The following is a 12,650-nucleotide window of genomic DNA, read 5'->3' as shown; positions in this document are numbered from 1 at the left end:
TAGTGCGGCAACCAGAACTGGACGCAGTACTCCAAATGTGCCCTAAGTAGCGTTCTATACAGCTGCAACATCAGACTCCAGCTTTTATACTCCATACCCATCCTATAAAGGCAAGCATACCATATGCCTTCTTCACCGCCTTCTCCACCTGTGCTGCCACCTTCAAGGATTTGTGGACTTGCACACCTAGGTCCCTCTGTGTTTCTATACTCTTGATGGCTCTGCCGTTTATTGTATAACTCCCCCCTACGTTAGTTCTTCCAAAATGCATCATTTCGCATTTATCTGGATTAAATTCCATCTGCCATTTCTCCGCCCAATTTTCTAGCCTATCTATATCCTGCTGTATTGTCCGACAATATTCATCGCTATCCGCAAGTCCAGCCATCTTCGTCTCATCCGCAAACTTGCTGATAACACCAGTTACACCTTCTTCCAAATTATTTATATATATCACAAATAGCAGAGGTCCCAGTACAGAGTCCTGCGGAACACCACTGATCACAGACCTCCAGCTGGAAAAAGACCCTTCGACTGCTACCCTCTGTCTCCTGTGGCCAAGCCAGTTCTCTACCCATCTAGCCACTTCCTTGTATCCCATGAGCCTTAACCTTCTTAACCAACCAGCCATGAGGGACTTTGTCAAATGCCTTACTGAAATCCATATGGACGACATCCACGGCCCTTCCTTCGTCAACCGTTTTTGTCACTTCCTCAAAAAACTCCACCAAATTTGTAAGGCACGACCTCCCTCTTACAAAACCATGCTGTCTGTCACTAATGAGATTGTTCCGTTCTAAATGTGCATACATCCTGTCTCTAAGAATCCTCTCCAACAACTTCCCTACCGCGGTCGTCAAGCTCACTGGCCTATAATTACCCGGGTTATCCCTGCTACCCTTCTTAAATAACGGTACCACATTCGCTATCCTCCAATCCTCAGGGATCTCACCCGTGTCCAAAGAAGAGACAAAGATTTCCGTCAGAGGCCAGCAATTACATCTCTTGTTTCCCTGAGCAGTCTAGGATAGGTGCCATCAGGTCCTGGGGATTTGTCAGTTTTGATGTTACCTAAAAAACCTAGCACTTCCTCCCTTGTAATGGAGATTCTCTCTAATGGGTCAACACCTCCCTCTGAGACACTCCCAGTCAACAAGTCCCTCTCCTTCGTGAATACCGATACAAAGTATTCATTTAAGATCTCCCCTATTCCCTTGGGTTCTAAGCATAATTCCCCTCCTTTGTCCCTGAGAGGTCCGACTTTTTCCCTGACAACTCTTTTGTTCCTAACATATGAATAAAATGCCTTGGGATTCTCCTTAATCCTGTCTGCCAAGAACATTAGTGACAGGAGCAGTTCCCTGGCTGTTGCGCTCCACACCACCCTCTGTAGAAGCCACCATCCCTTCGGCCTTTTTATCATCTTCTCAATCTGGCCTGCCCCCTGTGAGGAGTTGTGCTCAGATACCACACAGGATCTCACAATTGTTACGGGGCAGAAGGCCACTCGGCCCATCCTGGCTGTACTGCCTCTCCAAACGTGCATCACAGACTTGGTGGCTTTACCCCGGCACATTATTTCTATCCAACTAAACCACAGAATGTCGCTGAGGCCAAAACATAGTGTGATTTCAAGAAGAAATTAGATATTGCTCTTGGGGTTAAAGGGATATGGGGGGAAGGGTGGGATCAGGATATTGAATTTGATGATGAGCCATGATCAAAGTGAATGGGCCGAATGGCCTCCTCCTGCTTCTCGTTTCTATGTAACCATCGAATGTCCCCTTGAATGTGTCGATTGAACCTGTCTCCACCACACTGCCCGGCGGAATGTTCCAGACCCGAGCCACTCGCTGCGCGAGAGAGCTTTTTCTCATGACATTTACTTCTTTAACAAATCACTTTAAATCTGTGTCGCTCTCGTTCTCGATCCTTTTGCGATGGGGAAAAGTTTCTCCCTATCTACTCTGTCCAGCCCCTCATGATTTTGAACATCTCTATCAGAAGATCTCTTCTTAGCCGCCTTCTCTCCAAGGAGAACAGTCCCAGCTTCTCCAACCTATCCTCACAACTGAGGTCCTCATGCCTGGAGCCATTTTTGTAACCCCTTCTGCCCTCTCTCCAATGGCGTTCACATCCTTCCTACAGTGTGGTACCCAGAACTGTACTCAATATTCCAGCTGGGGGTCTAACTAGTGTCTTGTAAAGTCTCCCATAACTCCTCGTTCATGTACTCAATGTCCCAATTAATAAAGGTTCCCTTTACTCCTTGGCACCCTGCTTGCCCGCCTGGGTGACTGCGCCCAGCCCAATCTCTTTGAAGACAGCCTCGTCTTCTGCAAGTTGTGCCAGCTGATCCTCGACTCCTGTTTATGAAAACAAAATAATGCACCTGCTGGAGGATCTGAAATACAAACAGAAAGTGCTGGAAAAAGGTCTGGCAGCATCTGTAGAGAGGAACCCGCTTTGAGTCCGATGTGACTTCTTCAGAAGTGAAGAGGGAGGGAACTGTGATGGGTTATATCATTTTAGACGGGGCACGGGGGGGGGGGGGGGGGGAGGTGGGAGGAGGAGGCGGGGCGGAATAGAAGGTCAGAGATAGGTGGAAGCTCAGAAGAGAACCATAACGTTGTCATGGCACAAGACAAAGGGAGTGTTAATGGTAGTGTTAAAGACTAAAGCCAGTGTTAATAGTGGCATAACGCTAATATGGGATCCCTACAGTGCAGAAGGAGGTCATCCAGCCTATCGGGTCTGTACTGACCACAATCCCACCCAGGTCCAATCCTCGTAAGCCCACATTTAAGATGGGAGAGGGAGGAGGCCATTCAGCCCTTCGAGCCTGCTCCACCTTTCATCACGATCATGGCTGATCGTCCAACTCAATGGCCTAATCCTGCTTTCTCCCCATAACCATATTTACCCTGCTAATCCCCCTGACACGAGGGTCAATTTATCATGGCCAGTCCACCTAACCAGCACGTCTTTCGGACTGTGGGAGGAAACGGGAGCACCCGGAGGAAACCCACGCAGACACGGGGAGAGCGTGCAAACTCCACACAGGCGGTGAGCCAAGCCGGGAATCGAACCTGGGTCCCTGGCGCTGTGAGGCAGCAGTGCTAACCACTGTGCCACCGTGCCGCCCCCATTTGTGTAAATTCACCTCAAAATTCCTGGAGAAATGCCATGGGTGGGGTCGGGGGGGACAAAATGGCCGCCTCTTGTGTGGGAGGAGACAAGATGGTCGTGCTTTGTGTGTGAACCTGGGTGATTTGGGGGGCGGGGGGGGTTGTACGCTGACGGGTCCACGCAGCTTGCATTCCAATGGGATCAAATTTTCTATATTTTCTTTTTAATTCCAGGTGTTTCTCCCGGTCGGATCACCTCGCCCTTCATATGAAGAGACATGTTTGAGACGATGTTCGGCCCTACACAACTCCCATGGCGTGACTGTTAGCGGGAGGGCACAGATCGCTGGTTGACTTGTTGCCATGTTGCATTGAGTGCGTGTGCATACATGTTTGTGCATGCACACACATGTACACACACACATACTAGATGTGTATACATACACACTCCATATCTTGGATATGCCTTACCCAGTCTATCGGTCAGTTAGACACTGCCAAATGATTTACTGATTTGAATAGCATTTGGATTTCTGTTGCCATGGAAACCAAAGGGGATTACAAACCTTCCAAGCCTTCGCCGCGACAACAGTTGGTCCACTCGCAGATCGGTCGGCCTTGGACACGGACCCGCGCCAGGGATCATCTCCATCTTGTTGGTGTTTCTGCTCCTTGGGGTTGGTGCGAGGTTGTGGCGGGGGGGGGGGTTGGGGAGGACATGTTGAGATGATACGAGGACAAGTAAACGTTGGTGGGATCTCCAATCCTGTGAATTCTGTACTGTACTGCTGTTTTATCGTCAGGTCAAGGCCACGCCAACTCGTCCTGGTCCTGCTGTGTAGCCAAGTGGAATTGTGTGGGGGGGATGGGGGTGGTTTGTTTTTGGTAAACGGGAGCAATGCTCGGCTGGGGCAACCAGCACCTGTCGAAGAGGAGATGTCCAAAGCGTGGGGAGGTTTGAACGATTCGGGGGACAGACGTGGGCCTGCCGCACACGCTGGAACGATCGCTGGCACCATTTTGGACAGGCTGGGTGCAGCCGGAGAGAGGCCGCACCGCCACCCCTCCCCTCTTCCCCCTCACCACCACCTCCTCCTCCCCCCTCCCTTTGCAACATGCTTCTCTCCAAAACGTTCTCTGTTGAACTGGACTGGAATTGATGTGAATTCACTCATTTCTATGTAGCTTCGCTTAGGCCTGGTCTATGCAGACTGACTGACTGACCGGACCTGAGAGGGTGGGGGTGGGGGGGGGGGGGGGCGGGGAGGGAAGTGGGTGTTTGTTTTTGCTGAAAAGGCTCATGGGAGTTTTGTACGTCATCGTCTGTTTGTAAATGGCGATTTCTGCTGGAACCTCCTCGTGGACTCGCCTGTTGCGATGGTCAATTGATGAATTTGGTTTAAAGGTGGCGAAGTTTCCCCCCCACTCCCCCCCCACACCCCCACTCCCCTCCCCTCTACACCCCATTCTCCCATTCGGTAGTCACATGTTTTTCCCAGCTGTAAAACTCCCTCTCGCTCTGGAGGAAGCGTCTCTGCTGGCTTGGTTGCCTTGGCAACGCCGCAAAGTCCCCAGCATTCGCCAGCTGACCGCCTCGACCGCCCTCAGTGCACAATCCGTGGCCAGTGAGACAAACCAAAGATTGGGAGGGGGGCCGTTACTTGACGCTAAAGAGCGCCCGCTAACTCACTCCCCCTCTTCCCCCCCCATAGGAAGTTTATTCATCAGAGCATTTCCATGGCGACGCATCTGGGTTTAACCCTTTCCCTCGCCTCTGGTGTTAGGGGGAGGGAACTGTTGTTTGACTCTTGAGTTCCGAGGGCTGGATTTACTCGCGGACCAATGCCCAGCCGCCTATCAATGTCTGCTTCACTCGCCTCTACCAAGTGTTGAAGGGACCACCTTGCCCGTCGAAGGCCGACCAAGGTCTTTCACCGCTTGACCCCGCCTCGGTCAGGCAGGCGTCTGACTTGGCCACCTCTACGCAACTTCCTGCACTGGGTTCACCCTGAAGGGAATTGGCGTTGGAGATGCCCTGTGCCTGGGTCACTTTATGCAGAGACGTGAAGGTGGCTCGCAGAAAGATGCCAGGTAATTTGTGCATCTGATGGTGAGGGGTTAGTTAGACCTGCTATTGGGTACAACCATGGGTAACGGGGGGGGGGGGGGGGGGGGGTCATTGAGTCAACTGCACACCTTCCCATTTCAGTCGGGCACTCATTCCAACCTAGATTATAGGGTTCCTTCTCAAACAGGCTCGCTGGCCACGTGAGGGAGTGCCACGGGGCACTGGTAGGGGTAAATAAAGTTTAGACTTTCACATTTCCTCCATTCCCAAAAAAACAATTCGCGGGCAGCATTGACTTTGGGGGTGGCGGGGGCGACACGGGTTGGCACTGCTGCCTCACAGTGCCAGGGACCCGAGTTCAATTCCTGGCTTGGGTCACTGTCTGTGTGGAGTTTGCACGTTCTCCCTGCATCTGCGTGGGTTTCCTCCGGGTGCTCCGGTTTCCTCCCACAGTCCAAAAGACGTGCGGGTTAGGTTGATTGGCCGTGCTAAATTCTCCCTTAGTGTCAGGGGGCTAGAGGGGAAATTGCATGGGATTATGGGGATAGGGCCTGGGTGGGATTGTGGTCGGTACAGACTCGATGGGCCGAATGGCCTCCTTCTGCACTGTAGAGATTCTGTGGACCGGGCGTGCGCAGTAGATGTGGACTGATCTGGAAGGAGAGCACTAGAAGCTGGCAGGAAGAGGAGGGAGGCCTGAGGCGGCGGGGATATGGACACAGCTGGAAGAATGAGTTGAAGCGTTTTAAGATTGACACCTACAACCTTGTCACTGAGTAACAGTCACTGCCCTCGCCTTCCTCGCACAAATTGCCGCTGGCTTACGCTGTTGGCGGTGGCACGGGCGACGGCAGTTTGCCGTGCCGCTGAAGGGAGAGTTGACGCAATCCAATGCCACCCGCTTACCTGGCCCAGCTGATTTATGAGTGTGTGCTCAGAGGCCTGGGCTCACTCGGGGAATCGTGTCATCGTGCCTTACCTAGCTGCTTGCCCATGCCTTGGCCATCCCTGCTTCACCCTTGGAAGCGTCGAGCTACGGGGCACCTGGTGACCTCCATTTTGTTCCCCACAAACCCTTGCCCCCCCCTCACCTCCGAAGTACCTCACCCTGCCTCACCTTCTCAACCTGGGTCAGCGACTGTTAAAGCAGATCAAACATGGCTCTATCATTTATTACTAATCTTTTCCGGCAAAGGTCCATTCCCCTTTTGTGGAAGAGGTTTGGGAGGGAGGGAATGGGGAGAGGGGGAGGACTCTTTTGGCAGGAACTGCGCTGGCAATTTTTTATTTAAATTTACACTCAGCTAGCCCAGTGGCGACTTGTAACGAGCTGAATAAATCCATACGGGGCTAGTTTTTTTTATATATATATATATAATATATATTATTGTTTAAGTATCACTGTTTCGGATGAACAATGGTTAGAACTGTCTCACTGACATTTTCAGTGGCCTCGGAATTGGAACTCCAATGTTTATTGTATAGATTGAATATTTATTGTGTCATCTCTCTCTCGCACATTATCTCTGTCATGCTGCATGTTTCTTCCCTCTGCTATTTTCTGCCAAACTAATGTTAACATATTGCCCAAGATACAGCTGGGATAAAATGATTCCCCCCCTCACCCCACCGCCCCCTCACCCAACATGTCTGCCAGTCTTGACTGAAAGGTTCCTCATTGGGAATGATTTGCGGGCATTGCTAGTCTATCAAATCCAAACCCTCTCCCTGTTCCAATCCCCCTCCTCCCCTTCCTTTGTTACCTGTCTAATCTCTGCAGCGGGGGGGGGGGGGGGGGTCTTTCCCGTATCTGGGTCACATCCGTGCCCGTCTCTTAGCATGGTCCTTCTGGGTAAGTGCGGATCCTCGGTCCGCCCAGGCATTTCTCTGGAATACTCGTCCCCAGATAGCTGGAGCCCAAAGTCTGTTGCCGTTGCAAAGAGCCCAATCGAATCACTAGCTCCTTGACTTCCCGTGCCAACCGGCTCACCGCCTCGTACGCTCCCCTTGGGTGTCTTTCCTTTCCTGTGCAATCCCAGTCAGTTGATTTGGCGTGAACTCCGGGGCTGCCGTTGCACAGTGCCAACAAACTGATGGCACCGATACTGGTGAACTGCCCGCGGAGGGGCACAATACTGAAATATCCTGGGTGTACCCATCTGGGCCACTTCCAGAGGAGCTGCCAGTCGTAACTCGCTTCTTGAGTTTGTCCTTTTTTTTGGTGTGGGGTTTAGAAAGGAGGATTGGTAATTGGAACCAGGGATACATGTTTGAGTGGGTTTTTTAATCGTTTTGGCCTTCCCTGGGTTTGGGAAAGTTTCTAATCGTGCCAGAATGGCCTCGACCTTTTTATTGTGGCTAGTCACTGCCAATAAACCGCCCCCCTCACCCCAAGACGGTAAGTATCGCTGACATTTTCCACACCCTACCTCCCTCACAGAACATTCTAGTCACCAGCAATGTCCTGCTTTCCAGCCGCCTCAGTTTCGTTGTCTAATCTCTCGTTCTGGCCATTCCTGATGACTGACATTGAATCGAAAGGAACTCTGCGGGGTGTAGGGAGTCCAAGAGTTCAGCCAATTACAGTGTCATCAGCCTAACCTGCGTCACGATATTCCCCTCCGCTCCAAACCCACCTCTCCAAAAAAAAAGAGAAACACCAGTTACATTTACGCAACTTCTTTTGTAAAAGCTTTCCAAGGCGGCACAGTGGTTAGCACTGCTGTCTCTCAGCGCCAGGGACCCAGGTTCGATTCCCGGCTTGGGTCACTGTGTGGAGTTTGCACATTCTCCCCATGTCTGCGTGGGTTTCCTCTCACAGTCCAAAGATGTGCGGGTTAAGTGGATTGGCCATGCTAAATTGTCCCTTAGTGTCAGAAGGATTAGCAGGGTAAATACATGGAGTTAAAGGGATAGGGCCTGGGTGGGATTGGGGTTGGTGCAGACTCAACGGGCCAAATACCCTCCTCCTGCATTGTCAGGATTCTATAAGGTCCTTCAACCTTTGGGTCTTGTCCCCCCCCCACATTTTGTAACCTAAGTAATGGGAGGTGTGCAGGGTGTAGGAGGGTTTGCACTGTTAAGGAGCACAGAGTGCATTTGTTGACTCCGAGTCTACAAGTGATATAGTTCACCTCTAGGCCAGGGATTTCTGTGTGGCATTGAGTCATATCCTGCCCAGCCTAATAGGCGTTGCTAGTACCTCCCTCCCTGTCCAATAGTAGGTGCACAGGTAAGTAACAATAACATTAATAGATCCCAAGGTATTTGTGACAGTGTTTAGCTCACCAGTCTGCAAGCCCCTGCAAGTTTAAAGGAATGGCTGTAGACTCAACCACAATTTCCAATCCCCAGTTTAGTCTTCTGCTGGTCGTGGAGGAGAGAGCCCACCCAACCTGCCCCTCACCGAGGGGCTTTGCCATTGATGGTGGAGATTGTGTATTCACTGAGGTTGGGATTCCATTGGAACAAGCAAGCAGAACAACTCTTCCATGTCATTTGAACCTCCGACCAGGTGTGGCACCGATGGATGGTATCCCTGGGTTCTGCCTTTTCCTGGAGGTGCCATTTCCTGAACTCGCCTCCCATCCGCCGATCGCCAGCCCCCTCTTCCCCCTTTTCACACTCCTGTGCCACACGCATGTATGTGGTACGCTGGCTTTCCACGCCAACCGGAAAGCAAGCAGGACCATCGGTACCTGATGAAACATACATTAGAATCCCTACAGTACAGATGGAGGCCATTTGGCCTATCGAATCTGTGCTGACCACAATCCCATCCAGGCCCTATTCCCGTAACCCTCATGGGAGACTCGGGGAGGGGGGGGGGCGCAAGGGAGTGGTATTTCTCCCCCTTGGCGAGAGGGAGTAGTGGGTTGGGGTGGGGGGAGAGAGAGATGACACAAAGCTGGCAAAGTTGCCCCTCCCTTCCCGAGCAGCAGTGAGCCCAGCAAGGGTGGCAGGGGCCTGGGTAGAGGGCATGCACAACAAATGGAGAAACCATGGTCTTAAAAATTGGACCGAGTGGGTAAGGCATTGCGAATGTAAGATTTTTAAAAATCACAATTTGCAATCTTAGTAATTGAGGGCAAAAGATAATCTTGTATAAACACCACACCAGTGCCGCCTTTTATATCTCCCCCCTCCTCTAGATTTCCCGGATTTAGACTGTTAACACCAAGCCCATGGTAACCATGGAGACTCCTCCCTCCTATTGGAACACACAAATGTCCAGCTAACGGCCTATCACCAGCCGACTAAGATGCAAATCCTGAAGGACAATATGATTCATGGTGTCACGTTACCGCCCGCACACCCCCCCCCCCCCCCCCCCCCGCCCCCCGGCTCTCCAAGCCCAAAGGGATCAAACATAATCCATGTCTTTCTGCTGTTTAACTGTGTGTTTTTTGTTTCAATTGGGGAAGGGGTAAGGGGTCAGTTCTATACAGGGTACCTACACATACTCCACTCTGACCTACCACTCCCCCTCTCTCCATTTTCTGTTCTTCTGTCCTGTTACTATTTTTTTTGTTATTTATTTATTTGTGTGTGTGTGTTGGAGGGGAACAGGGGCATTAGTTTGGAGATCTGATCACCTGACCTGTGCTATGGCTGGATTGCGGTAATGATATTGTGTCGATAGGTGTTGAAGTGTGCATGCGATTTCTCTCGTCTCCGGTTCCTCGTAACCGTATCCCGGGAGATTCAATCTTTTCATTCCCGGGGACCCCGAGATAATGGTGGCCACAAAGTCAAGGAACCGACCTGTGGCGATGGAGGTTATTGGAGGTGCGGGGCGCTTCCTGTGCCTGCCACCGAGTTTCCATGGTAACCCTTCCCAACCCATAATATGCTCTTCCCCATATGTGGCAGTTGAAATAATTCCTTCTCTTGGAAGTGGATTTATAAATTATAATTTATAACTTACTTTTCCCACAGGGCCCCCGGTCTGACCTGTTGGTTGTGACTCGGGGGGGGTGAGCCACGCCTTTTGACCCCACAGTGCTGCTTGGGCAGCACAGTGGCTAGCACTGCTGCCTCACAGCTCCAGGGACCCAGGTTCGATTCCGGCCTCGGGTCACTGTTTGTGTGGAGTTTGCACGTTCTCCCCGTGTCTGCGTCCGGTTTCCTCCCACAGTCCGAAAGACGCGCTGGTTAGGTGCATAATGGCAGTGCTAAATACTCCCTCAGTGTACCTGAACAGGCGCCAGAGTGTGGCGACTAGAGAATTTTCACGGTAACTTCATTGCGTGTTAATGTAAGCCTACTTGTGACACTTAATAAATAAACTAAAAGTCTGCTGACCTGCCCCCTGCAGTTTAGCAAGGTGGGGCCCACTCGCCCTGCATCAACAGTCCCAAAAATTCACACCCACATCCCTGAACTGATCTCTCCAGGAATAGGTGGATTGGCCATACTAAATTGCCCCTTAGTGTCAGGGGTACTAGCTAGGGTAAATGCATGGGGTTATGGGAATAGGGCCTGGGTGGGATTGTGGTCGGTGCAGACTCGATGGGCCGAATGGCCTCCTTCTGCGCTGTAGGGATTCTATGATTCTGTGAAATTCTATTCTTCCTGAAGACGCACAAGCTCATTTGTCAAACCCCATCCCCCAGGCATCAGGAAGGTTTTGGTCAGGAAAACTTGGCTAGTTTGCCAAGACATTGGTTTGTTTGGGGGTACAGATGTTGGGGATGCACATCTGCCTTTATTGAGAATCACTCAGGCCCCCACCTCACCCCAAGTGCTAACAATTGTCTACTCAATGCAGAGGACGCCATTTGAGTCAGGCCTGTACAGAATTCCACACGCCTGCCCCTGGGGGACAACAAATTGGGTTTTGTTCCTTTATTTTTCCTTCTCTTCCGTTTTTGTTTTGTTTTTTTGTTATTTTCTGTTCTGCTGTTTGTCAGTTTTACTGTACAAAGAGTCTTAAAGGAAAAACACATTCTTTGTATTATATATGATGGTAGTACGTTAATGTTACAAGATTATTAACAGAAGAAGAATTTATTTTTGTTACTGGTCTGTTTCCTAATTCTTTTTTAAATTGGTATTGTAAGATATCTATGCAAAATTTGTTATGTGAAGCAGTTTTATTTAAGAATGTATTATGTGTAGAATACTGTAGCATATGCTCAGCCTGGGATCTACGGCTTGTGGTTTTTTTATTTTCATGTGCAAACTATGAACATGTAATTAAAAAAAAATGCGAACAATGCTGCAACCTCTCCTGAAGAAATGTCTGCCAATTCTTTCCTCGGCATGCGGGTGCAAGCAGTCTCCAGATCTAACTAATGTGGTGAGCAAAATAGGGGCGGCATGGTGGCACAGTGGTTAGCACCGCTGCCTGACAGCGCCAGGGACCTGGGTTCGATTCCCGGCTCGGGTCACTGTCTGTGCGGAGTTTGCACGTTCTCCCCGTGTCTGCGTGGGTTTCCTCCGGGTGCTCCGGTTTTCTCCCACAGTCCAAAGATGTGCGGGTTAGGTTGATTGGCCATGCTAAAATTGCCCCTTAGTGTCCAAAGATGTGCTGGTTAGGTGGATTGGCCATGCTGAATTGCCCCTTCGTGTCAGGGGTATTAGCAGGGTAAATACATGGAGTTACGGGGATAAGGCCTGGGTGGGATTGTTGTCAGCGCAGACACAATGGCTTCCTTCTGCACTGTGTGGAATTCTATGATTCAAACTCGAGGGAAAATCTGTAGGGCAAGAATGGGAACAAGATTGGGCCATTCAGCCCCTGTTCAGACATTCAGCTAGATCCTGTCCTGTATCTTAACGTCACCTCCCATCTTGGCTTCCTACCCGCTAATACCCACTAACTCCTATCAATCTTGATTTTGGACGTTTCAGTTGACTCCTAGGGGCACAGTGGTTAGCAAGGTGGCACAGTGGTTAGCAAGGTGGCACAGTGGTTAGCAAGGTGGCACAGTGGTTAGCATTGCTGCCTCTCAGCGGCAGGGACCCAGGTTTGATTCCCGGCTTGGGTCACTGTCTGTGCGGAGTCTGCACATTCTCCCCGTGTCTGCGTGGGTTTCCTCCGGGTGCTCCAGTTTCCTCCCACAGTCTGAAAAATATGCTGGTTAAGTGCATTGACCGTGCTAAATTCACCCTCGGTGTACCCGAACAGGTGCTGGAGTGTAGCGACTGGGGGATTTTCACATGTAAGCCTTGTGACGAATAAATAAACATTAACTTAACTTTGAAAAGCCAGTGTTGGGAGAGAGGTTGGCAGCACTCGGGTGTATGTGAAGCATCTGGATGTTAGGCTGGATTACTGAATGCGGAGGGGTCGGTAACGTGAGCTGTCTGAGTTGTTCCGTACTGGGATGAATACCATTCACTGACCTTGGCTACCCACGTCAGGTCATTAAACCTCATGGGGTCCTGTTGCCAGAACTCAGGGCCACATTGCAGGAACTTATCTCCATCCCATGTGGAAGGACGTCCTT

General features: G+C 50.7%; 1 protein-coding gene across 1 annotated transcript in view; it reads right to left on the bottom strand.

Annotated features, from left to right (window-relative positions):
• The window catches only part of eef1b2 (eukaryotic translation elongation factor 1 beta 2), a 14,661-nt gene extending 9,429 nt beyond the window's left edge, over positions 1-5,232 (bottom strand). Inside the window, exons 1-2 of the mRNA XM_078229133.1 lie at positions 5,031-5,232; positions 2,267-2,366 (exon numbers count right to left, since the gene is read on the bottom strand). Of these exons, the coding sequence (XP_078085259.1) occupies positions 2,267-2,366; positions 5,031-5,232 (302 nt within the window). The remainder of the gene's footprint in view (positions 1-2,266; positions 2,367-5,030) is intronic.
• Between the last annotated feature and the right edge of the window lie 7,418 nt (positions 5,233-12,650).

The sequence above is a fragment of the Mustelus asterias genome, chromosome 14 (genome assembly GCF_964213995.1).
Source record: "Mustelus asterias chromosome 14, sMusAst1.hap1.1, whole genome shotgun sequence".
Taxonomy (NCBI): domain Eukaryota; kingdom Metazoa; phylum Chordata; class Chondrichthyes; order Carcharhiniformes; family Triakidae; genus Mustelus; species Mustelus asterias.
This window is presented reverse-complemented; position numbering and strand designations above follow the sequence as displayed.